The 26,728-nt window shown below is 56.3% G+C and overlaps 1 protein-coding gene across 2 annotated transcripts in view; it reads right to left on the reverse strand.

Annotated features, from left to right (window-relative positions):
• PVRL1 (poliovirus receptor-related 1 (herpesvirus entry mediator C)) overlaps window positions 1-26,366 on the reverse strand; it is an 86,972-nt gene extending 60,606 nt beyond the window's left edge. For both annotated transcript variants that reach the window (XM_012644921.1, XM_012644920.1), the window contains exon 1: window positions 26,055-26,366. In XM_012644921.1, the coding sequence (XP_012500375.1) occupies window positions 26,055-26,133 (79 nt within the window). In that variant the 5' untranslated portion in view covers window positions 26,134-26,366. The remainder of the gene's footprint in view (window positions 1-26,054) is intronic.
• Between the last annotated feature and the right edge of the window lie 362 nt (window positions 26,367-26,728).

A 26,728-nucleotide genomic window follows, 5' to 3' on the forward strand; every position in this document is an offset into this window, starting at 1 on the left:
AATCTAGGGGAGATGTTAATTAGTTCTGACAAATTAATAAAGAAAGCCTAATTTATTCTCCAGATCTCATTTCCTTCGCCGTGCTTTATTTTTCTGCCCAACAAGCTGCTGCTAGGGAAATGGAGGGGAAAGGCGGTGGTGGGGGGTCAATCTGAAGACAGAGGCAGCCCAAATCCACCTGCCCGCTCCTTGCTGGCTCCCCGCCCCACCCCCACCCCACCCTCCCCTGATCCAGGAAGCCAACCCCAGACATTAAGCTGTCAAACCACTCCCAATTATCTCCCTCTATGCCCGCCAGCTCCAGAGGCGACAGTTGTAGCAAGCTGTCGTTGACTCATTCTGTCACCGGCCTGCCCTCCTCTGGGAAAATGCAATTTAATGAAGTCCGACGGCAGGGCTGGGGCAGACAGGGTCCCAGGAAGAGGGTAGCACCAGCTTGGGGATGGGCAATAGCCTCTTTCTACGGGGCAGTATCTTTGACTTATGTGACATGACCTCACCTCCAGATCCTGGAGGGGTCATCGTGGACCTCCGCTGCTCCACTCACCTCTTCAGCAGCTCCGAGCAACAAAGGCATTAACCTTCTCCGCGAGGGCCTCCACCTCCCTTGGCTGCCTATTTTAATAGCGTATGGTCGTGACAGCTGGGAAATTCTTCCTGCTGTTTCATCTCCATCCCTTTGGCTGGAGAGGAAGCCCATTTCCCCACGCCTTTTGATACAGAGCCTGGGAGTGGGTCAGCCACAGCCAGACGCCACCCAGGTCAGTCCAGTGTCAGGCCGAGGCTGTCTGTGGGTTGCCAAACCCGCCCTGCTGCTGGAAGGAAGGGGGTCTTCCTTTTCGCTTTTGGCTGGGCTTGGCCTGGCCTCTTGTCCCCCTCAAGTCCCAACTCACCAGGGGCATTTGCTGGAGGTCTCTGTTCCCTCTGGCTCCTGGCTCCTGGGCTCAAATCCCAGTTCTGCCACTTGCTAGCTTTGTGGCTTGGAACGTTCTATACCTGTTTCCTCATCTATACAAATGGAGGGAAAATAATAACTCCTTCAAAGGTTGTTGGGAAGATTAAATACATTTCTATAAGCAAAGCACGGAGAGCAGAATCTGGCATGGTCAAGTGTGCAGCAGACGGTGGCTTCTGGTGCTGTGGCCCCACCACACCCTCCCCGGCCCCTAAGGCAGCACCTTGCCTCTCACTAGCGCCCTCCCCGCTTCTCCTCTCCTCTTCCTCCAGTGCCCGTCTACTCTTCTGGTCTCAGTTTAAGCATCCCTCCCCCTGGGAGACATCCCCTGTCCCCAGACGCGGTTAAGCCAATCTATGTCCCCACCAGGCCCAGGCCTCTGCCACACCCAAAATAGCATGTTCAATGTCTGGTCCCCGTGCACCCTGGACCATGAGCTCCCCGAGAACATGGCTGGCACCTGCCTCGCTCAAAGCTGCACGCCCGGCACCCGCACACAGGAAGTGATAATCACGTTGTGTGTGTGATCAGTAATTAAGAGTTGACTGACACATGACATGACCCGGAGGGCAAGGTGCCTCAAAGCTCCCCCGGCCCCAGTGGAAAGGGTCTGGGACCCGGGCGGGTTTGAGAAATGCTCCTGGCAGAGGATCTGAGCACACACTTCTCCTGCCTGGCCCCACTCTGTAGCCCACTAGTCGGGAAGGGCCTTCATGCTGGTACCAAAGGGACAGATACATGTCTTACAGCAAGGTGCGGTCGGACATCTCCAGAGCTCACAGATTGATTGACCCTCGGAAGCCGAGGCACCACACTCTTTTGTACCCTTCCTGGTCTGAGTGCCGTGGACTTGACCAAGTGGTAGAAATACAGTCACTTGTCCCACACAGATCGGCAAGCGGCTGCGGCAGGACCCTCTTTCCATGGAAGCACACCTGGCCCACGTTAGTAAACCGCTTCCTGTCTGACTCCGCCTGAACTCCCACCCCCCACACTCTGAGATCCCAAAAGGATCAATCATGTAAGATGCAAGGTAGCTTATTGCCAGGTTAATGAAATGTGCGGCTCAGCCTGACGGGCTGTCAACTCCTCCATATCCACGGCTCCCAGCTTGGGACCGGCACGTGGGTGCCCAGGAGCTGTGTTCCAAAGGAGCGAGTGGCCTTCGTCATGCCTGTCCTGTCACACTGGCTCCGCACACACCCTTAGTGTGCCATCCTGCTGCCTGTTCTCCAAGACAATCACTCCTCCTTGCAAATCTCCTGGCTCAGGGACCCTGCCTTAGCACCCAGGGACTTGGTTCTCAGGGCAAGAAGCCACCTCTGGTGGCTCACTTGAGGTCACACAGCAGCCCTCCCCACCATCACTTTCCTGCATGAGCACCTGAGAGCAAGAGCAGTTTTCATCCTCCCTCTGGGTCTTACCCCTGACTACCCCAGTGTTTCTTGCAACAGAGAGAGCCCGGAGATCGAGAGAATGGCTTCTGGGGACAGAGGGCCGAACAGGGTCAGAGACCTTGGATTTGAGTCCCTCAGCCTAAGAGTAGGAAGAGGTCTCTTGGGCCCTACCAGCTTCCACTTCCCCATCTATAACTTGGCTTCCTAAATGTCGGGAGTGCTCAGAGTGGGCTTCCCTCTCCTCCCTGGAGTAAGGGGTAGGCCTTGGAGGTGGAAAGAGGGCCTCGCTGCACCCTAAGAGGCTCTCTCTAGCAGGTGGACAGGTGCAGAAGAAGGGCTGAAAGCTCAGCTGTGCCTGTACGCATGCCAGGGAGGAGGGAGGTGCCCTGGGACATGGGACAGCAAGGGGTCAGAGAGAATCAGGCTACAGCCCAGACTGCCCTTGGCTGTGGGGAGAGGGCAGCTCCTGGGGGGACCTCACCCATCCGGCTGCTTGGACTCCTGCAGCCCGGCCAGGGTGTCAGGCCCACGGCTGGGGAGGGCTTGGACATTCTTCCACTCACAGCCCAGTGGGAGCTTCTCTGGGGAACGTGGGCAGCTTCCGCTAAGACCCAAGTTTGAGTCCTGGTCCTGCCGTGTACATGTGGTGGTATTTTCAAGCAAGTCATTAACTTCTCTGAACTCTCTTTCCTCAGATGTAAACCAGGAAGACAGCCCTGACCTCGGCGGGTGCTAGGAGTCTGAGACAAGAGCACCCTGTAGATGCCGCAAAGCCCTGTCAGAGGGCAGTCCTCACCACGCGCTGGGATGGAACTGCAGTGTGTGCTGGGCAGGGACAGCATCCTGGAGCAGGCCTCCCACAGAGAGACTGCGTGTTTATGTATGTGTGTGCACACACATGTGTGCATGCAGGAAGGGTATGCACGGGAAGGAGGCAGCAGCTGTCCATTGGGGTATGTGTTCATTAAAATATTGATTACCGATGTCACCAAGCACCTTTTGGGTCCTGGGCATCAGCATTGAACAAAAGAGAAAAAATTCTGTCCTCGTGGCGCTTACGTTCTAGCAATGGCAAACAATAAGCAAGAAAAGTGTGTGCAGGATTATTTAATTTTAGATCAAGGGTGGCCAGAGGAGGCCTCACAGAGAAAGGGGACATTTGAACAAAGAACCAAAGGAGGTGCACCAAGCATGTGGCTGGCGGGGAGCGGAAGGTGCAGGGGCCCAGAGGTGGGCGTGTGTCTGGTGAGTTTGGCCGGTGCAGCTGGCGGGGAGGGATGCAGCGGGCCAGACGATGTAGGGCCCAGGCTTTCCCTCTGAGCCAGATGGGAGCCGTTGGAGGGTGTGAGCAGAGGGACATGACCCGGGCTGTGTTTTAACAAGATCACTGACACTGCTGAGAACAAACGGCGGGGAGTGGTGGGCAGTGGTGGCAGGCGGACTGGGTAGGAGGTGACTACAATCATCTGGGGCATCTCCGCAGCCTCTGCAGGGTTGGGGAGGGAGAGCCAAGGCTAGGGGCGGGGCAGGGGCTGCACGCAGGTCTGCGGAGGTCACCTCTTCCACCTCTCCCGCCCGGCCAGGTAGGACAGCTGGCAGCCACCCCTGTCCCTGCACACAGGCTGTCTTCTCAACCTGGGCCTGAAAGGGAGGCGGGGAGGGCAGGGGTGAGGAGGAAGCCCTGCACAAAACAATGGCCTTGAGCCAAGACAAGAGAGATGCTTGTTCCCCTTTATTTATGAGTGTTATTGGGAGAAATAAAGCCCTGGGCAGCAGCCTCCACTGGGCGGGAGCCAGGCCCTCACTCCTCTCTCTTTCCTTCCACTTTCCCCTTCCATCCCTACCTCTTCCCTGGGCACAGGCTTCCCTCCGACACACAGAGATCAAATAACTTTTCACTCAAAGGGAAAGATATTATCTCCCTTTACTATTCAGCACCAACACCAGTGGAACCGACAGCCCCGTGTTAAAGGCAATTAGACGGCTTTGTTTCTGTAGGGGCAGAAGGTCTGTTTGGCACCCTCCTTGGGAACTGGATCCCGCTGCGGGCAGGGCCAGTGGCTCCTGTAACTCCCAGGGGAGAAGGCTGTGGCCTTGCCCTTGGGCCCATCCCCATGTGCCCCCCACCCCACAGCAGCAGAAAGGGCCCAACTTCCCTTCGCTCTGAGAACTGCTGGTGTCCAGGAGAGGGAGGGACCCCCTCCCCCATCCAGGCAGCACTACACCTTATCTCTGTACACCTGTACCCTGCGCAGCCTGGTGTTGCCCCCACCAGGGCTTCTCATGCCCTGGAAATGTCACAAAACACAAGGGCTTGAGAGAGGGCAGGGGCCCTGGTGATTCCGTCCAACCAGAGAGACCCTGGGCCTCCACTTCCTTCACTCGGCCACCTTGCACCGACAGCGCACCTGAGAGCAAGCGCTGGCGCAGCCCCTGCAGAGCACTCGTACACGCTACCTCGTTCAATCCTCATGAAAGCCCTCCGAGTGGGTATCATCATCCCCCTTTTATCTGCATTCGATCAGTATTCATAGGAGAAGACACTGAGGGTCAGAGAGCTGGTGCAGGTTGTCCAAGGGCACAAAGCTAGCATGTGGCAGGGAACCTAAGTCCACCCCACCCCTCAATTCTTCCCCCTGGGGCTTGGTGAGGAAGGAGAGGGGTTAGAATCCATTGCTTGCCTTCCAGTGGTTTTCAGCTGGCAAGAGCAGTCAGACCACTGCTGCCCCTGCTGCACGGGGTGGACAGGGAAAGGCCATCCACCCTTAAGTGACCCTTGCAGGATGGGAAGTCTTCATCAGACACAGGTGTAAAGGCCACTGCCCTCGCCTTGACACAAAGCCCCTGGCGACTGGGCTCCACCAGCCCACCCTCATCACTGCCATCTCCCTACCCCATGCTGGGCTCTGCTCCAGGACCTTCCAGGCACTGGCTCTTACTTGCCCCTGGGCCTTTGCACAAGCTGTGCTGCCTGCTGGGAGCACCCTCCCCTGTACCTACCACTCCCCTTTTCTGGCTAAAGGTCACCCTCACCTTCTCTTTTGTGGCCGTTCCCATTCTGCTTCCACCCCTGCCAAACCTTCCAGCCCACCCCTCATGCTAGTGCCCACTTAGGTGTCCCATAAGGCCAAGGGCATGACCCCTCCCCACCTTCTCTCTCCTCCGACCGTCCATACAGGCAGTTCCCAGACCCAGTCATACCCCACATTGTCCCTGCTATGCCAAGTTGCTAAACCCTCTCCTTCTTCCAGATTCTTCTATAGGGTTGCCTCTCTCAGACTAAATCCACTGGTTCTTCTATCCTTGTTTTTATTTTTTGAATTTTTTTATTGCTATGTCACGGTTGTACATATTTTGGGGTACATGTGATATTTTGATACATGTATACAGTGTAATGATCAAATCAGGGCTGGGACATCCATCACCTCACTCACCTCCCCTTGCTTTTATTCATGAAGCGTTACCATGCATGTACCATGCATGTACCACGTGCCAGGCTCTGTGCCAGCTGCCTCTGGGTGCAGGGGATGCTGGTCGTGGCAAGAGGCAGGATGGCAGAGGAATAAGAAAGACTAAGACATTTTCTTTTTCTTTAGAAGCTCAGTCTAGCTGGGGCCCAGACAAGAAAACAAATAACAAGTGAGTAATAAGAGCTGTTTGTTTTTTTAAAGTATAAACCCAAAGCAAGGGGGGCTTGGGAAAAAGGAGTGATCTGAGGGCGTTGGGGGTATCACACAAGAGGATAAGCAGGAGTCCCTCAGAGAGACAGACAGACAGACACACACACACACACACACACACACACACACACACGAGGGAACAGGAAGAGGAAAGAGTGTCTTTAAAAGCACGGATGTGGTTAAAGCATTGGCTATTTGGGGCAGAGGCGTGGGGAATAGCGGGTGAATGGAGAGGGAGGTAAGAGGCAATTTTAAAAGGGCTTTGTATTAGACAAGGGTCTGAACTTCACCTTGTAGGCAACTGGGAGCCACTGATGCCTTTTAAGCAAAGTGGTGACATGGTCACATCTGTGCTTTAGAAAGAGGCTCGTGGAATGCTAAGTGGAGAAAGCCAGTCACAAAAGGCCACATACTGTATTATTCCATTTACGAAATGTCCAGAATAGGCAGGTCCACAGTCACAGAAAGTAGACGAGTGGCTGCCAGGGGCTGGGGGAGGGAAAATGGGCAGAGACTGCTAATGAGTGATGAAAACGCTCTGGATTAGGTAGCGGTGATGGCCGTACAACTCTGTGAATGTACTAAAGCCGCTGAATTGTACACTTCAGGAGGGTGAATTTTATGGTATGTGAATTACGTCTCAATAAAAACCGAAGAAAGAGGCACACGAGGAAGGACGGATGGTGGGGAGCTAGACTGGAGATAGGAAGGCCCCCAGGAGACCTCTGCAAGCCTGCAGCACCCCCAGATGTGGGGTCCCCAGCTCCTGTGCTGCCATGAGCAACCCCCTTCTGAAGCCTGAGTGTCACCTTCCTCCCTCCCCGACCTAGGACTGATTCTGCTGGGGTACAAGGGGTACCGGAGACATCCTGGCATCCCCCACCCCAGGTAGCCCCCACCCCCCGCAGCCAACATATCTCGCACATCCTGCACGTGACAGACAGGTCACCTGACAAGCCACAACACCTATTTTTGAAGACAGACAGGTCCCCTGGTAATAGAGCAGGCACGCAGACGCTTTGCCATAGATGGGGAAACTAGGGCAGAAAGTAACACATGAAAACAGAACTGTGTGTCCAGAAATAAGAGAGACACCCTCACGCACCTCCCAGCGGGAGTCCGGGGATCACCCGCGCCACTACAGGGTGGGCCAGGGCTCTTCTGTGCGACCCCGCGCTCTGCTGCTCCCCTCAGACGGGGCCGCCACCGCCCTCTGAAGACTGAGTCCTTTCTGTGGGGTCCTGAGAGTCTGTGACCGGGCGCAGGGGACACTTACATCCCAGGGGAGGGCATCGGAAGATGAGGGAGGAGGGCAGGGCCAGCCCCCAGCCTGCGAGGGCGAGGGCGGAAAGTACTGGTGAGTGGAAGCGGGGAAGGAGCCAGAGGGAGCGGGGAAGAGCAGGTCTGGGGCGGGGTGGGAGAGGATGCCAGGGGACTCCCCTACTGGGTCTGGGGGTGAAGGCAGGGCAGAGAGGACAGGGCTAGGTGCACGGGCTTCAGGGGGAGGGCCTAGCTGCTTTCCCAGCATCCCCTAGGCCACTTCTCTCACCATAAACCTCAGTCTCAAGCCACTTCGTTGTCATGGAAACAGGCCGGATAGAACAGATGGTCTCCACTAGCCAAATTCCAATTAAACAGGGCAGAGATGGATAGGGAAGGGGGTGTGATGCGACTAGGCCGCGGAGGGCTCAGTCCCCAGGAAGGACAGGAAACCTGGGGTCATTATTCTGGCAGGGGGACCGCAGATGGGTAGAGAAAGCTGCTTAGGGGAGGTCACTACCCACTCACGCCACCCTCACCCCTTCAGTTCTGAAAGGTGGGGAGGTGGGGACGTGGAGGCTGAGGGGATGCTAGCTGGGAAGGGCCGCGGTGGGGGCACACAGCTGTAAATTTCCAGGAGCACAGAAACAGAGCACACGCACACCCAGGCACATGTGTGCAACTAAACAAAGTGGTATGTACATGCATTTACATGCACAGAACACACAGGAGCAGTGCAGGAAGGTTAAGCAAAGTCATCACGCAGAGACACACTTTTAATGGAGTAAAAAGAAAATCTCTGGAAAACAAAAGAAGCAATTTATTCTCATATATTTAATAAACACATACTAAGAATCTACCAAGTGTCTGCAAGCAGGGATATAAACACACATGCACGTGTGCACACACACGTGAAGCATATGGTCCCTAGCCTTAAGGACACGGGATAAATTAACTAATGACATGATCACTGCTACGGTAGGACTGTTCACAAAGTGCCATGACAATACAGGCAAGAAATGACGAATTTGGGGAGGGGAATTAGAAGGAAGGAAGAGTGTGTTCTAGAGGAGGTTCAAGATTTCACTGGGCTTTGAAGCATGAGTAGGAGTTTGCCAGCCAGTGAAGCAGGGCCCTGCAGGCAGAGGGGACAGCAAGAATGAAGGCATGGTGAGCAGAGAAGTCAGGGCTTCGGAAGGGGATAAGCCCAGTATGAGCGGAGTTGGGAGTGCAGAGCAGTTAGCGGAGGAGAGGACCCTGAAACGAGCCCTGGCGTGGAAGGTGTCATTTCTGACTCAAACACAAACACCCCACACACAGAAACGTGCCATCACACGGCACCCGCCTGCGAAACCACACATCCACGCACAACTTCACACACACACAACCACAGAGCCTCCTGGTACTCATAAATGTTGAACAAATAGAAAAAGGATGATTTTGTTTGCTGCAAACAAAATGAGGCGGGTTTGGGAGGCGTCAGGACAACGGCACGCATCAGAGGGTTTCCTGCTTTGGCTACGGAGGTGAAACAGGGTGCCAAGAAAACAAACCACTAAGAGGGGCACAGGAGAAGGAAACCTCATGGCTTATCAGGGTCATGGCTTATCAGGGTTGAGAAGCCGGCCAGCTCCTATCAGTTTGCTGTACATTTATGCGGCATCTACTGTGTACCAGGCACTGAGCTAGGGGCCTGCAGAGATTTTTTAAGGCTGAGTCCTCTCCTTCAAAGAGTTCAGGGTCGAGGGTGAGGGGAGGAGGGAAAGTAAGTGCTAAACACAGTAGCAGGAGACAGAGGAGGGAGGGCTCATGGCAGAGGCTGTTTGGGAACCAGGTATTTCACAGGGCGTGTGCTGGGGGTCAGGAGCAAGGCTCGGGCAGCAGTGCACTGCAGGAGCTGGGAGCAGTTAGTTTGGGCTGGAACCTAGACTATGTCCATGTGAAGTGGGAGGTGTATTTGGAAAAGCAGTCTGGTTGCAGCGAAGGCCTAGACCAGTGGTTCTCAAATGGAGTGCCCTTCCCCCCCAGGGGACATTCAGCAAGATTTTTTTTATTGTCACACTGCAGGGGAGTAGGCGAATGAGGGGCGAAGGAGGATGCTATGGGCATCTAGTGTATCGAGGCCAGGAATAGGCCAGCCCCACAACAAAGAATCATCTGGCCCCTAAAGCAGTAGGGCTGAGGTTGAAAAGTCCTGGTTCAGATCATGGAGTCTGCACTTAAGTCGGCAGCACTGGGGAGCCCGTGATGGCTATGGAGCTCAAACTTCTCTTTGCTCTGCCGGTGTGCGCAGCCTACCCGGGAATAAGGAAGAGGCAACCAGGAAAGCTAATAGTACCAGAGCTCGGACGGTAGCAGTGGGACTGGGGAGGGATCCTGCAGAAATTGAATGATAAAAAGAGGCAGGGGATGGAGGAGGAGGGGCCACAGCTCCAGTGAATGGCAGAACTGGGGTGTCATCACAGAAATGGGAAGACCCTGAGGAGGGCTGTGTCTTGGAAAGAGGAGGGCGAGGGTGGCTTTGGATGTGTTGAGCTTGGATTGCGCACAGGTCAGGCTGAAATCAGAGAGAACGGATAGGGGGATTGTGGTCTTAAGCCCCAAATCCTCCCGTGGCCTTCCGAGTCCCTACACCCCTGTCCCCATGCACAGGCTCTGCAGGCGCAGGTCTTCTTCCAGGTGTGCTCACGTCTGGTCTGGTCCTCCCTCCCTCAGCTGTCCTGGGCACTCTCCAGCCTACTCCTCCTTAGCCTCCAGGTGTCAGAATCCTGGTCACTGCCCCAGGTCAGGCCCCTGTGTCTCCATCACAGCCTTGTGCATATTTTAATCACCCAAGTAATTCCCTGAATTGCCTGAAGGCTTTGTGCAGAGCATCACCCAGGGGCAGGACCACGCCTGTTCTGAGGCCAGTCCTGCACTACAGCACTCTGGGCCCCAGCACAGCACAGGATTAGAGCAGGCAGGAGAGGACCCCCCAGTTCCCTTGCTTCAACCCTTGCCCCACTTTCCCTTTTTTCCTTTTCCTCCTTTCTTCTTCTCCCCCCGCCCCCCCCCACACCACAAGCCTTACAACAACTGCTCTGGAAAGAACTGTTGTGCCAGCCATAGGGATGGGATTGCAACATGGATCCCCAGCAAGAGGCACGGGAAACCGAGTTACAGATGAAAAATGCCAACCTAGCGGTGGCTCACGCCTAAAATCCTAGCTCTCTGGGAGGCCGAGGTGGGCGGATTGTTTAAGCTCAGGAGTTCGAGACCAGCCTGAGCAAGAGCGAGACCCTGTCTCTACCAAAAAAAATAGAAGGAAATTATCTGGACAACTAAAAATATATAGAAAACATTAGCCGGGCATGGTGGCTCATGCTTGTAGTCCCAGCTACTTGGGAGGCTGAGGCAGGAGGATCGCTTGAGCCCAGGAGTTTGAGGTTGCTGTGAGCTAGGCTGATGCCACGGCACTCACTCTAGCCAGGGTAACAGAGTGAGACTCTGTCTCAAAAAAAAAAAAAAAATGCCAACCTCAGGGACATGTGACCCCTCTTCTCACCTAAACTGCCAATCCTGGTCTTCGGGTGCCCCTGATATACACCAGCCTTTAACCTCGATTATGGTTGCTTTTTTTCCTGACACACAGTACCTGGTGCACAGTCGATGCTCAAAGAACATCTGTTGACCTCATGTAAAGCATTAGGGAAGTGTTACGTACAGGTCGCCCGATGACACCGCCTGGCCAGTAGGAAGGGCCCAGCCAAGTGAGCCAATGCGAACAGGTGGCACTGCCAAGGAGAGCACCTGGGGACGCCCTCTGGGGTGGCCTCTCTAGGGTGGCTGTGGGGCCTGCCCTTCCAGCAGGAAATATCTAGGGGCATCCAGACAGCCAGTGGGGGAGGGCCGGGGAAAGCAGGTCACTAATCTCTCTTGGAGATTAAACACCACCAGGCTGGCCCTGGAGACAAGAAACCAGCTGGGGGAGGGGGAAGAGGCCCAGGAGGGACAGGGCGAATCTTGCCTGGGAAGTGAGAGCCCAGGGCAGGGGTTGGGGTGGGGGCTTCTTTTCTGAAGCCTGGGCAGAGCCTAGAAAGATCTGGGGGGGGGGCGGTGAAGCTGAAATTGGGGGAAAAAGCCATCAATATTCATTAACCAGAGTTACTAATTATTAACCAGCTAGACTCCTGGACTTGAGGGCCCAATTTCTGTCCCCCCAGCATCAGTCACACTGTTGAAGCCCCACTGGCCCTGCCTCCCCTCCTCCCCCAGACTGTCTCTACTGGCCTTATCCTTATCTCCTGGTGGCCTGAGGCTGCTGCTGTGGAATCCCACCCTCTACTCCCAGCCCCACCGGAAGGGTGATCAGGAAAGAAGGGGCAGACAGTGATTGAAACTGTTATTTGGGGCAGGTCCCGAGCTCGGTCTGGGTGACCTGGGAGACAGCCATGTCCTTGGGACCCACCCCCTCTTTACTTCCACCCCTTCCAGCCCCACCTGCAGGGCAGCTCGGCCCTCCTCTCTCCCTGCTCAGCCCAGGGTTTGGCAAGAGGGGTGGAGGTGTCAGTAGGAGAGAAGCAGGAGGCACTGACAGGCACTGTCTAGTGCCATAGTCCTGGGCTTGGCAGTCCCTGCGCCAGGGGGCTGGTGCCAGGGAGGATGGTAAGGAGCAGCTAGACTGGGGGTATCGGTGACAAAACTCCAGACAGAGCCTCCCGGGCTTTGGGGGCACGGGAAGCTGGAGCCGGGCTCAGGGAGCAGATCCTGAGTGATCCCTTCTCTCGGCGTTCAGGAAGGAGGCTATGTGTTCCCTTAGGATAAAGGGCAGCTCGGATTGTCCAGGGGTGAAAGCCCCCTTCAACCGTAGGTCTGGGGGACCCAGGCAGGCCAGGACTGGCGGTGGCTCGGTCAGTCCTACCAAAGAAGCACAGCGGGAGAAGACACATCCCTGCCAGGGCCCTCGTAGGGGTGTTTCAGCACTGGATGGTATCAGGAACCTGTGGGGCGACCCTGGACTCCTGAATGCAGAATCAGCCTCAGCAGCCTAACGCCAAAAAGTGCACCGCCCCGCCCCGCCCTGCCACATGCCGTGGCTTGCCCTCCCAGAGCCGTGACAGGCCACGGAGCCGCTGCACTGTCATGCAGCACCAACGGGCAATGAGAGAAGCTGCCAGATCACCCCACCTGTGGGGTCCCTGCAATGCGCCTCCTTCCATGAGTCACCACACCCATCCAAGGGGGCCCTGAATCCATCCCCCCACAATGGCACCGGCAGGCCGGAGCGCAGCCCAAGCCGCCTCCAGGGTGAACTGGTATAGGTGGAGGGTCCTGCCCCCTCCAGCCCCGCTGTCCCCAGATCGGTGCCCTGACCTTGAGTAATACATTCCCTCTCCCCATCCCCACTCTCCTCATTACCAACATAATTCCTTAATTCCCACTGGAGATAAGCAGGTCTTTCACAGAAATTCATCATTAATCCAAAGGAAAACAGGGCTGGGAAGGGGTGAGGACCGGGAAAGGGTGAGAGGGAGGTGGGGGGGTAGCCAACCCATCTGCCTCCTCCCAGACCTTAGTCAGCCGTGGTGCTTGGGGAAGCCTAGGCCCAAATCCCCCACCAGGAGCACCATGCCTGTTACTGGGGTTCCAAGGAGGACACCCGAGATGGGGAGGGCATGAGACTCAGGGAGAGGATGCTGGGGCTGGGGCTGTCTGCGAACACCTAGAGGGTCATGTACAAGACCAGACGTGCTCCATGCGCTTCCAGTGGGGCAGAAACAGGACAGAAACAGGCAGAAACAGAAGGAAGCTTCTGGGGTGCAGGTCTCAGCTCAGTGCAGGGAGGAATTGGGGGCGGTCAGGGCCGCCCGGGCTTCCATGGAGGTTGGTGAGTTTCCTGTCACTGGAGGTGCTCAGGCTGCGGCCAGATGACAACTCACTGGTAGGGGTGTGGTTAGGGGGTTTATGAAACGGATGGGGTGTTCCATTATTTCATTTCCCTTCCAAGCCGAGGCTCTAGGATTCTCTGCCTTATCCCCTGCAGGCCAGGGAGGTGCCTTCAGCTGTGGGCCCAGCTGGGAGGCTCTTTCCAGACCTGGGTCTAAGAGGGGACCAAGCGGGCTCAGGTGTTTAACACATCTTTGGAGAGTGAAGAGAATGCAGTGGCCGGCCTAGAGTCACCTGCCCCTTCATGTCCAACCAGGGATGGCTCAGGGGCCTATGCCAGCCTGACCCACAAGGCTCCACCTCCCTCTCTCCCCAGCCCAGCCAGGCCTCTGCCTGGTCAGTGTTCCTGCCCATGCTGGAAAGAGCTGGCACCCTCTGGGGTCACCTGTTGTGTGTGAAGTCAAAGGTCAGAGGGTGGATGCCATCCCATGCTGGACTGGATGTTATGTTTGCTGCTGTGTCCCTGCTCCCACCTCCCTGCCTGGCACACAGGAGGCACCGAGGGCTCACAGTGCTGAGTGAATGCGGGAATGAACCTGCCCGCCTCTCCCACAACACACCGGGTCAGTGGGATTCCCACAAAGGCTAACACGGGCACTTGGGGCAGCCAGAACCCTGCACCTTGAGTCTAACTCTTGTTTCCAACTGCTCTTTAAGAGGAGAGGACAAGATGGCTCCAAAGAGCCATCGGGCACCTTCCCAGGTGACCATCTGGGGTTGGGGGCAGATCTCCAGGAATCCAGGGCCCTGAGCCCCTGACGCACCCTCCCCACGTTGACCACCCTGGAGAAGTCTCAGGAGCCCAGCAGAGGTTCCTCCACCAGGCTGCCCCAGCCTCAGGGAACAGACCTTCCCTCTAGACTCAGGGTCCCGGGGAGTCGTAGCCCACGATGTAAAGACTCGCTCCGGGTCAGGCCCTGGGCTAAGCACTATATGCATTACTTACCTTCTCTAACCTTCCATATCTCTTCCCCACTGTGCAGCTAAGGGAACTCGAGTGTGAGAAGCCACAGATGTACACACTGACACAGGTAAGTCATAAAGGGCCGAGACCACTTGGCTCAAAAATAACCAGTGGATTCAGTCAATTTAGCAGGGAAAAATAGTCAAACAGACCAGCTGTTTGTGACCCTATAGACAAAACAATTACCCAAGACTGACCTTCGCCTGCTCCCTCCCTGGAGGCTGGGGTGCAGTGTGGACCCTGCCCTCCTTCTCCCCACCCCCATCGCCATATCCAGAGTCTGCCCCCACCGCACGAGCTGGGTGAGAGCCCCCACCTCCGTGGGGAAGAAGACAGCAATCAGAGTCTGTCTAATCAGGAGCACGTACACACACAGCACGTGACCTCATGCACGCACACACACACACACCATAAACCGCTCTCATACACACACAGAGGACATAAAAACACTTGTAAAGAAACACATAAACCAGCACAGATTATCATTATAGCACAAACTGTGCACACAAGTGCCGAGGGGATAGGAGCGACGGAGTGATGAGAGGGCCATGGGGGAGAACTCCTGGGAAGGGTTTTCTGAGCTGAGCTGGGGGCGGGGGGGTCCAGAGAGACCCTGCGGCAGCAAGGAGGGGTGGGCGCCAAGGACGGTCACTGCCTCCCCTCCTGCATCATACTGGCCCCCTGCAGCACTGACCCTGAGGCCTATCACCGACTCCTGGGAGGTGCCGGGAGGGTCAGGGAGGGTGCTGCGGCCGGGGCAGAGGCAGGCGCAGGGAGCAGGGCCTGTCGCATCAGCTTCCCCAGAGCCCATCCATCAAGCCAGTGGAGATAATCGGAGTGCCTGGCCGGCCTAGGACACTGATTACTCTCTGGGCACCATAAACACAGGGAATAAATCTGGGAAGGGGCCGGGGAGGAGGGTGTCTCGGTAGCAGGGCTGGCCGCCCTGCCTGGCAAGGGAGAGACAGCCCCTCCATCATTCTGAGAGATGCGGCAATCTAGGCCAATGAGATCAGGATGGTTGCGGGGCGGGGGAGGTGGGCAGTGATAATATAATAATCCAGTGCAGTGCGGCTGCTCCACTCCAGTCTTATTTACACTCAGGGAGATGCCTGTCCCTGCTTCCACTCCAATTTATACCCGGGAGCTGCTGCAGAAAGCCTCGACCATTGATTCAAAACCCCCCAAGGTGGCCTGGCCCCAGGGGGCAGAGAAGAGGGGCATAAAAGTGGCTGGGCTCAAGAGCCAGGGTAGGCACCTGCAGGGCCCGGGGCAGTGGGCTCTGGGCAACGCTGGCCCCTTTGTGCCCCCTGGGCAAGCCTTGGCTTTGGATGGGAGTCAGGCGGGTCCTAAGCCTGTCTTCCTCCTATTGCTCTCAAGCACTTCCTGGGTGCAGGGCAGATCCAGCCCCAGGAGCCGATCGCATGACTCTGGCTTGTGTCTGGGCCACGGAGGCCGCGCGGTAATTCAAGCTAACGGGGCATGGATAATCTAGAACAGCAGAGGGTCTAGGAGGAATTTCTCTTTGGCGTCGAAACGGATCAGATGACTCTTCTGCAGCCGAGTTACCTTCCTAATTAAGCAAGGGAGTCTGTGAGGCCTGAGCCCACATGGTGACCTGCAGGGTCAGAGTGTGCTGGGAGGAGCATTGGCCCCATGTGACCCTTGCGAGGACAGTCTGTACATGGACGGTCTGGAGTCAACTCGCAGTCCTCCGCCACAACACGGGGGAAGGGTTTTGATTTTTCTGCTCCCATGATCTTCTTTCCTGAGAAAGTTCCCCACCCCCACTGCAAGGCTGAGGATGCCTGGGCCCAGGGTCAGCCACCTGTCCCCAGCTCCCTGTCCTGAACCTGCCTGGGGCAGAGGAAGCACCAGCCCTTTCATCCCAGGAGATCAAAGCAGCTGGCACAGGTGAACACCCTAAATCCTTCCCCCATCCCCACTCCCCGGTAAGGGCCCCTCCCTAGCCATCTTTTGGGATCTCTGGGTGAGGGAATGAAAGACTGAAACCTTCCAGAAGCTTAGGACAGGCTCTGGCAGAGGATTAGCTTACTGAGCCCTGGATCCACCCAGAATCTGGGGCTAGCCTGGGAACACCCACTGGCCTGGGAACACCCATTGGGGGAGTCCCAGGCAGATTCTCTCTTGGAGAAGCTACTACACCTGCCTCCAGTCTCACCATGAAACATAGTAGGAGGCCCCCCAAATAGCACCAGTGATGCCCAAAGACGCAGGGGATGGAAGAGTGATAACATCAAGACATTCCACTTCAGCAATCCACATGAATGCTCCCGAGACACAACAGTGACCACGGCAGGAACATAACAACTGCGCTTCTAATACTTCTAGGGCGTCCAAAGGGTATAACAGTAATACAGGTTTGAGTATCCCTTATCCAAAATGCTTGGGAGCAGAAGTGTTTCAGGTTTTGGATTTTCTTCGGATTTTGGAATATTTGCATATACATAATGAAATATCTTGGGGATGGGCCCCAAGTCTAAACATGAAATTCATTTATGTTTCATATACACCTTATACACATAGCCTGAAGGTAAATTTTATACAATCTTTAACAATTTTGTGCATGAAACAACGTCTTGACTGAGTTTGACTGCGACCCATCGCATGAGGATAGGTGTGAAACTTTTTACTTGTGGCGTCGTGCTGGCACTCAAAAAGATTCAGATTTTAGAGCATTTTGGATTTCGGACTTTCAGATTAGATGCTCAACCTGTACCACCAATTCTTTCTGAAGACCCAGCACTAATAACTCCCCAAATGTTCCAGGGATTTGCAACTACAGCACCAGGCCATCCCTGCACCATCAAAGGGACAGGACTGTCAGGAATAAGGTGCTACCCTGGAGCGATTCTGGAAGCAAGGCCTTGTGAGTACTCCAGGCTGAGTAATTGTCTTCCTCCATCACCATCCCACCACTCCCCAGGAAGAGAAGCAGCTTAGCCAACTGGTACGATCACGGACACTGGGTCTGACTTCCTGGATCTAAATCCTGGCTCTGCCGCTTACTAGCTGAGTGACCATGGACAAGTTACCTAACTCTCTCTGGGCCTTGTTTTTCCGTACGTAAAAACGCAGAGAATATTAGTTGTTATGAAGATTAAGTTATTACATGTAAGATGTTTACAACAGTGCCTGGCACCCAAGAACTCTCAATAAAATTTGCTATGATTATCACCAACAGTCCAAACAAGCAATCATCTATCCTCCCAGCATGTACTACTGACCCCCTATGTGGCCGGCGCTGTGCCAGGCCCTGGGGAATCCAAGCCCTGGCAGCAGTGGAGCTCTTGGTCTTGCAGAGAAGATAAATCCCAGGCCCAAATAACTAAATAGTAAGATAGAGAGGAATTAGTGTTACAGGGTGGCATGAGTGAGGTGCTGGGGGGCTTTGAGATGAGCGAGATTATCCTTAGCAGGGAGGGTTCTCGAAGGCTTCGTGACAGATGCAGCTCTTACCCTCAGTATTTAGATGTAGTATTGGAAATAAGGGAGAATGTGGGGGAACTGCATGTGCAAAGGCCCTGAGGTGAGCACTGGGCATGAAAGAGGTGTGCAGGGGAGGGAAGTGGGAGATGAGCCAGGGAGGGGCAGCCACCCCATGCTCCCGGGCCTGTGGTGTTTTTCTCAGGTATGCTGTAGGTATATGCATCCCAGCAGCAGCGTGGGCAGACTGGAGCCAGGAGTTAAGGAGAGAAGTAAGCCAGGGGCTGCAGCTTACAATGAGGATGCTGCCACCAGGATCCCCTGCTGTGGGACCCACATGATGTGGTGTAAGGGCTGGCTTGGCTGAGAGGCACTTTCTCCACCACCCTTGTCCTAGCAGCTGACAGCATTTGCCCACAAGACAGCAGGACTGAGGGAGGGGATGCTTGGGGCACAAGGAGCAGAGCTCACGGCAGCAGCCTCCCAGCCCCACTTGGGGTGTGCGCCCCAGGCCAGCTGCACACAGGCCCTCACAGGCACACTCCATGGGCTGGTACAGGCCTCTCTAGTCCCTTTTTCTCCAGAGCAGGGCTGACTCACATCTGCCCAAACAGATTGGTGCTCCCATCTCCGCTGACGCATTTGGTGGGCACACCAGTTCACTTGCCAAAGCGTGGGCTGACCCGCGTGACCCCCCCACAGGTACAAGCATACCAAGTGAGCCCATGTGTGCTAAGAACCAGTTATCTGGGCCTGGCACTCACTTTCCTCCGCAAGCCTGGGGCACTGAGAAGGGGCCTTTGTGCTCATCTTGTTTCTCATGGTGACATCCTTGAGCGGTGGTGGTTGGTATTCTTATGCCCAGAAGGTATGCAGGATTGCAGGGGAGGAAAGGCGAAGCAAAGGGGGAGGGTACACGTGGAGAGAAGGCCGCCTGTCAACGGGCACTAGATTCTGCTAAGAAAGGAACAGTCCCGCCTTTGGTGGAAGAGCCCCAGATGGAATGCAAGGCCCCACCACAGACCGTGCACAAGGTACTCAACCCTGGGGAGGGGTGGGACCAGGAAGCCCCTGCCACAGCTACCAGCTGGCTCTTGGTAGTGGCTGCTTCTTTCAGCCTTGGATGGAACTCCATCTACAGGTGAGGGGAAATGCTTCCACAATGGGGTCCCCAAGTCCCTATCCCTACTTTTTAGATGAGAAGAGAGGCCAAGATTTAGCCCAAGACTGCTGTGAGGACTCCAGACTCCATATCTGCTGCTAGGACATACCTCTCAGAGTACCTCCGGATGCAGGGGTGTGGGTGGGTGAGTACCTCCGGATGTAGGGGTGTGGGTGGGTATGCTGTCCCCTGTCCCCAAGGGCCTCCCTGCACAGAATGATGATTTGCTGAGCTTCATAGCCAGCTCCTCCCAGAGAAGGCAGACTCCTCACAACAGCCCTGGAGGGAGCTGGGTCCTTCTCCACTTCAGGCAGGGGGCAGAACTGAGAGTCCGAGTGGGCGGGAGGACCCCACGTTCCCAGCTTTGGGGAGCACGCATTCCAGGCTTTTGGAGGGAGGGATTCCATTTAAGCCCATAGAGTGAGCTCACAGCCCCAGTGGGACATTCTTGTGCCTATGGCCACTGGCCTGTTTTGCTGCCAGGGCCACGCCTGCAGCTGTGTCCCAGTGGAGCCACCAGCCAGCGGAACTAATGTCCTTTAATGAGATCCGGGCCAGAGTGGCCAGGCGGGTTTTATTGTCTGTGGCTTGGTAATGAGACTCCTCATAAACTGGGAATGAAATTGGGGTCTGCGCAGACCAGAGGGGGTGGGGTTGGCCCAGGAGAGTCGAGGTCCCCCTCCAGTGCTTTCTGAGCACCTGCTCTCTGCCCCTGGGCCAGGCCCACACCCTGGCCCTGGGCCTGCCTATGCCCTGGGGCTCCACACTGACAATCCAGGGGCCCTGCCCACGTCTCAGCCCAGATCCCTAGGGAGAGATGCTCCAGTGTCCAGAAGGACGCCACTCCCCTGGCCCCCCTGCCGTTAGGCATCCCATACTCTGTGCCAACCTGGGCTCTGTAGTCAGCTCCAGCTGGGTGGCCACCCTCCAACTAATATCTGCAACTCGTCCCTCACTTCCCAGGCAGCCGATGCTCTGCCTTGTTGTTGGGGGAGAGTGTAGGCCGGAGGTGGCCGGCAAAGAGGATGACCATCTCATGGACACAGTCTGCCGTGGCTCGGCTCAACTCTTCTCCGTCCATCCCAGTTCATTTCATCTTCTGATGTACCGGATTTGCAGTCAGGACACTCATCTGGCATCTAACTTGGCCACACTGGCATGAGATGGTCAGCAGGTCTCCACACCTAGTCTCACCTTCCTCTTCTCTAAAACGGAAGTAATACTAATGCCATTCACACGGGGTTATGGAGAGGCTCAGCTGAACTACGAGCTGTAAAGAGTGCCACCAACAGTATCATCGCCGTGTTGTGAAAGGATTCAATCTGCAACAGGAGGAATGGAAGCGACTTTCTGCCAGTGAGAAGGTGGTGACCCCAGGAGGGATCCTCTGCCTGTCTGGCTGCTACCATCTCATCGGGTGAGTGGAGCTCTGAAGGGAGGGTCCTGTGGCCCGCCCTCCCCTCATATGTGCGAGTCTGAAGGCAGGCAAGGGCTGAATCCCAGGCTCTCCCTGCCAGACCCAGGCTACTGCCATCGCGAGCCTCCAGATGGGCAATGGCGCCCCGGCTGGGCTGCAGCCAGGGAGCGAGGCGGGTGCTGGTGGAGCCCTCGGCGACAGAACAAAGGCCGCATAGCACCTGCTGTCTGTGTAGTACTTGACCACTGCAGCTGGGCCTGTGCAGGTGCCTGAGCCACCTGAGCCCCCGGGGCTGCCCCCAAATCGGGAGCAGGGACTCACTCCCTGAGCAGCACCTGGTTGGAGACGTGGGAAGTGAGGTCAGCAGTGGGCAGGCAGCTGAGTGGCTGTTTCTCAAGGGAACACAAAGTAGGCACTGCCCAATTAGCAGACTCAGAGGGGGCCAGGACTGTTCTGAGGAAAGGCCCAGGGAATAGGAGAAGTTACACTTCCCTGCATGTTCTCACATGCCTGGCAACATGCTAGGCACTTTTTACCCATCATTCTCAATCTCACCTTTCACAACCTTTTGGGAAATCTGTATTAACAAAAATCCCATTTTACTGATGGGAAAATTGAGGCCTACAAAGTGATTTGACCAAGATCACTCAGCTAGCAACCGGTAGAGCTAGGATTCCAACCCAGTCCAACTGGCCCCACTTTGCGATCTCAGCATGGTGGGCTGCCAAGATGGGGTAACCAGCAGGTTGTAGGGAGAGGAACTGAGCTATCTGCTGCACCACTGCTGCTCTGCCCTCCCCTGGGAATCTGTGAAAAGCACAGATCCCACCAGTCCCCAAGAATACATACCTATTGCCTCTCCCCACGCCCGCCAAGGATAAACCTGGGATTATCCATTGCCTTGAAAATCCTACAATCTGCTGTCAGAAAGTGTTTCTTTCTGTCCTTCTTGGGACTCTTCTGTTGCATTGAGTTCATCTCTGCTTGTGTAATGGGTCAGGGTTCAGATATCATGGTCAATGCGTTTTCTCAGATCTCTTCCTTTCACCATTCCCCAGCCCCAAACAGCACAAGAGAATCCAGCGCGTAAAGGGTTAACTGGACTAAAGGGTGTTATCTCCAGCTCAGGGCATTCCCTGGGCAAGGTGATCCCTGCTCAGATCTTAAGTTACCTCCTGCCCCAGCCAGCACATCTGCTGCTGGCTCTGCAGACCCCGTCTCTATGGAGAGGGGCGGGCATCACGGGGGAAACATTTTCCAGCTGGGCTTGGGCACAGGGTGGTGGGCTCCCAGGATTACCCTCTTCCCCAATCCTTGCCCCTCATTTCCACCTCCTTTTCCAACAAGGGGGCTCCTGCTTTCTGCTGCATGAACTCAGGATGCGTCTAGGCACATGTACGTATGTTGCTGACCTGGGCACACATATGGCTCTGCAGGGCTGCTCATGAGGGACCAAAGCCCACGTTCATGCCCTTTTCTAAATGCCAGGAATATGCTATTCCTCCCCACACACACGTACACCATGATTCTTTCCCCAAGTACCCATGTAGGAAGCAAAGATGCCAAATTAGGAGCTGGAAACCTATCTCCCTCAGCCCCTCCCAGCCATTCAGGGATCCTGAGAACCTGTGGGGCAGGCCTGGCCCCAGTTAACACCAGGTTCCGGCACTGCTCTGTTTGCCAGGGAGACAACAGAAGGCTAACAAGAGAGAAAAGTCTCTCCAGGTGTAGTCAAGGTCTTTGGCATCTCCCTGTGAGGATTCGGAGGCCCAGTCTAAAGCCAAGGGCAGAACAGAAAAAGGAAGCAATGTCTAGGCTCCCCACCTCCCAAAGGACCAGCAGCATGTCCTGGAAGGAGCTAGCCAAGGGCAAATCCTGGGTCTCCTCCCAAAGTCACTCTGACATAAGCACGGGCATTATCAAGGCTCCAGACCACTCACAAAATCCTAGTCAGAAAGCTATAGGAGGTTAGTTACACGTGAACATACGTTTGTTATTATGTATTTGTGGCCCCAGTCCCATAGGGACCCACAGATACGAGTACACACACCTCCTAATCCTAGTCCCCACAGATCTGCACAGGAACAGTGGACTGCAGATTGCCAACACAGACACACAAAGCCCTGCAGACGTGTGTGCGTGCATTCACTCTACAGTAAAGGTGAGACCATATTCGAACTGTCAGAAATATTACAGCCTAAGTTCCACAACAGGCTAATAATGTCCATTCTGGTCTGGCATGCTGGCTAATGTTCAAAGTCAAAAAAAAAAAAAAAAAAATAAGCAAAACAGGTGAATATGCAGATACCTGTCCATGTGCCCCTCCCCCAGGTGGGAGGCATTCGATTTACCAGGTTAACCAGGAAAGATACAATCAGAAAAATCGAAGATACATTCACACCTCCCTTGGGTGTTTTCTGTTAGTGCTGAACAATGAACATTAGTCAGCTGCTAAACAATGGCAGTATCATAGACACAGCAACTGGCCGACCCTCTGCCCCTCTGGCCTGGCCCACTTGCTCAGCTGTCAGCACTAGGGTTCTGGCCGGTGCAACCATCCTGGCAGCAAACAACCAGGTCCAGGGGCCAGGCGGTGGCCAAGGAAGATTCACTGTGCAAAGCTGAGTGGCTGAGAAGGGACCTGATAACACCTCTGGTCTCAGCCAGCATCAGGCAACAAGGGGCTACCTGTCTCACATGCTCAGAAGTTCAGGTTCTAGAGACACCTTCTAGGCCACTCAGCCAGGGCAGCGGGCCCCAAGCTCTGCAACGTCTCCTCTTCCTTTCCAGCCTTGACTGTAAGGCCTAGAATCTGATTCCGAGACACTCCACAGTGCTGCTTTACAAAGAGGCAGCAAGATTCCCCTTTACACATGCTGCAAACTCCAGGCCAGCAGACCTGCGTTTGCCATAAAGCCCTGCCCAGCACGCCAAAGCACAACACTGTCTACGAGAAACAGGGAGTGAGGACAGAAAATAACCCCACAGCACTGACACTCAGAATTTCAAAGGAAAACACCATGACAGTGAGCTCTGCACACACTGCAGAGAGGGGTGTGCTGTGACCTGACAGGTCTTCCAAGGGTGTGCATGACACCTGGGGTGTGTGTTCTCTTTCCAGACAAAAGGTGTGGGGAAGCCAATTAGGGAGGGTGTGGTATAGCTGGGACACTGGCTCAGTGCACCTGCTTCTCAGGCAGGTTCTCTGCCACCTCCTTGGCTCCCTCGTCCCTCCTTGGGATGCAGCTCACATGCCCCACTGACCTTCTCCTCTAAATTAAAGGGAAGAGGCCACAGACTGTCATCTCAGGATACAGAGACTTGTGGGGCCTCAGCGCCCTGCCTGGTAAAGTCTGTGTTGTTGAAAACATACTTCTGTGTTTACACTTCAGTAGCCAGATTGGGAGTGTTTTGAAGTTGGAGGCCACGGGGACCATCACACACACAACACACAGGGGCTCCTCCCTCATCCTCTACTCATCTCCCCCCTCCCCCACCCTGGTGCCCCCATGCTCCTTGTCACTGTCCAAGAGAACCCAGAAAAGAGCATCAGACTGGCAAATCCCTAGAGAGAAGCAGTAGCGGGCAATTAGGAGGAAGCCACGGGTGGTGCAGAGTGGGGCGTGGGCTGGCAACTTCTGGGCCTACTGGCCTCCATCCAAGTGTCAGACTGGGCACAACCCTATCTACTTGCCTCCCTTTGCAATGGACCGAGAGAAAGCAAGCAGAGGAGGCCCCAGGAGCCCAGGGCTGAGGAGCTTGGCAGGTCCGGGAACTTTGGCTGTGGCGGATGCTACACATCCATCAATTTCAGTGGAAGGGCACTTATTAAGTGCCTGTTTCAGCTGTGGTTCCCTTCTCTGCATCCCACCTCCTCATCTGGATTTTTGGTAGAGGCAGTGTCCACCTTGAGCCAGGTGAGTGTCACCTCCCAGCCCCCGATTCCTGAGTGGGTGGAACACAGCAGACCTCCAGCCCCCAAATGAAGGAATGAACCACTGTGGATCACAAAGCTGGGGACAGAGAATAACAAAAAGAGGGGAGAATGGGGTGAGTTCCTTCCCCTCCCCCAAACCTTCCCACCCTTTGTCCATCCCAGGATTAGATTAACCCCTAGTGCGCTGGACCAACCAGAGCTCCGGGAAAGATCTCCTTTCTCTGGGTTTCCTATGTGGACACATGGAATTGAAGGGTTCTCAAAAGCCCAAACCCTGGTGGTCAGGCAAGTCCTAGAGCCAGAGCTTCTGTATCTGCGGCAGGCTTCCCAGGCAGTCCAGCGTGAGATGAAGACCTCTGGGTCTCACCAAGATCACCCTCTTGGAGAGGGGCTCAGTCCTGCCCCTGTGAAGTGGGCAGTGACACCTGTGAGCCCTGGAATATTCCCTGCCCCCTACACTCAGCAGGGCAGCACTCCAGGCTGCAGGGATGGGAGCACCCCAGCACAGGCTTTCACAAACCGCTTCCCAGCCGTCCACCGCTCAGCGAGATCTGCCCAGCCCCAGCAGTGAGCTGGCTGGCGGGAGAAAGGGCACAGAAGTGAATGAGGCCAGGCTCCTGCCTTCCAGGAGTGCACCGGAGCCGGCAACCGGGCTGGCCCCTTGCTAATAAACTGTATCGCCAGTCTGCAGCACCGTAGGCGCCGGGAATCTAATATTCTCGTCCCTTGCCGAGCTGCTGGTCTCCGTACTCTGACCCCCTATCCTGCCACCCCAAGGCGAGGACCGCGTGCTCTAGTCAAGCTTCCCCCCCCACGCCCTCCCCAAAAAAAGCCCATCTTGCTAGGGCTGCAGGTCGTCTCAGGTTTCTTCCCAGAGAGCTAGAGGAACTCCCCATCCCCCTTGACCCGCGTTGGTGTCGCCAGCCACGGCAGGAGCCCGGGCAGAGTCCCCAGGGACACAAAGGGTTAAATCCAGGCAAGGGGACTCGGTCGGATTTGCCTCCTAAACGCATTTTCCAGTTCATTCCCCAGCACAATATGCCTGGGCCGGTCCCAGCCTCCGCCACTACCCCACCCGTCAGAATGGGCCACCGCGGGCCACCCCCGGGTCGGGCGCGGGGTTAACCCCTCAGCTGCCGGCAGCTCGCACCTCGAGGAAGGACGCGCGGGGCACCCCCGGGAAAGTGGGTCATGCAGCCACCTGGCTGGCACGAAGCCCGTGGCGCCTCCTCCAGGGAGAGCCCCCAGAACTGGGAGCGGAGTTCCGAGGTGGAGCCCAGTCGGGCGCAAGGCCCGGAGGTTGCGATCCCCGGTGGCTCGGGCCTCACCCTCCAGGAAAGAAACCGCAGGTGAGCCAGCAGCCGCCCCTGCCGCAGAAGCAGGCTCTCCGCGCCCGCTGTGGGGCGATGTGGGGCCCGAGCGCCCGAAACGGTCTGGCAAAGGGGCTGGCTAAAGAAATGAAGCCCCCCGCCACCCTCCAAACCCACAGCCCACCAGCCCCGAGACTGACGCCCTCCTCCTGGGGCTGTGGTCTCATACCCCGACACAGTGATTACGGTGATTATTTTGCATTTATGTAACATGCAGTGTTTCCAAACTGCTTCCCGAGCTGAGAGCTGGTTATTAAATAAATAGAACGCTATTACATATTATTATTTTTGTGAAGAACTGAGCGCAGAAAGTGTTTTCTAGCTACACAGAGACGTGCATCCGACTGCTTCCCTGCAGGGCAGGCTGTTGGGCTTCGCGATCTCTCTTTCTCTGCCGCGCCACCTCCCACCGCCTTTACCCAAGCCGTGACCCAACTTTTCTGGCTCCTTTCACTCCCTACAACCCAGTCGTGCCCCCCATCCAGCTCGGAGCCCCGGGGAGGCACTGGATGGGGAGTGGAGGGGGTGGGACGCGCCTACCTGGGAGGAAGAATGCAGTCAAGCCGAGAGCGAGTCCCCACCAGCGTCCAGCGGCGCCCGCAAGCCCCATCCGAGCCATCGGGGGCCGGGGGTCCGGCGAGAGGGGAGGCGAGGAGAGCGCTCCTCGCGCTCCAGAAACCAGCCCGGAAGGCGAGGGCGGATCACTGGCGGCCGGCGGGCGCTCGGAGGATCCAGGTCAGCCGCAGCCGTCGGCCGGGGCGGGGTGGGCTGGGTGGGATCGGCGCGGCCGCAGTCCGGGGCCCGGGCCGCCGCCGGCTCAGAGGCTCGGCAGATGCCCGCCGCAAGTTGCACGAGTCATGCCCCTTCGCCGCCTCCGCTCTCCTCCCCGCGCCGTCCCCGCCCTCTTCTTCCACGCAGAGCTGGGCTGGGGAGAGGGACCCACCCCCGGCGCGCCCGGCTGCCCGGCGCGGGCTCCCGGCCCCCGGCGCGCTCACACCCTCCCGCTCGGCTCCAACTTGCAGGCGTCCATGGCCGGCTGTCCTCCGAGGGTGGCGGGACGAGCCCGGCGGCGAGGAGGGCTCGGGGCCCAGGCGGCGGGCGCGCGGCTGGGCTGCAGCTGCCCGGGCTGCGCGGCCGGGCGCGAGGAGAGCGAGCCGGGTGCGCCGCGCGTCTCCGCCGCCGCCGCTCTGCCGGTGCCGGCGATCCGCAACAAT

Source organism: Propithecus coquereli, unplaced genomic scaffold, assembly GCF_000956105.1.
Source record: "Propithecus coquereli isolate 6110/MARCELLA unplaced genomic scaffold, Pcoq_1.0 Scaffold222, whole genome shotgun sequence".
NCBI classification, from domain to species: domain Eukaryota; kingdom Metazoa; phylum Chordata; class Mammalia; order Primates; family Indriidae; genus Propithecus; species Propithecus coquereli.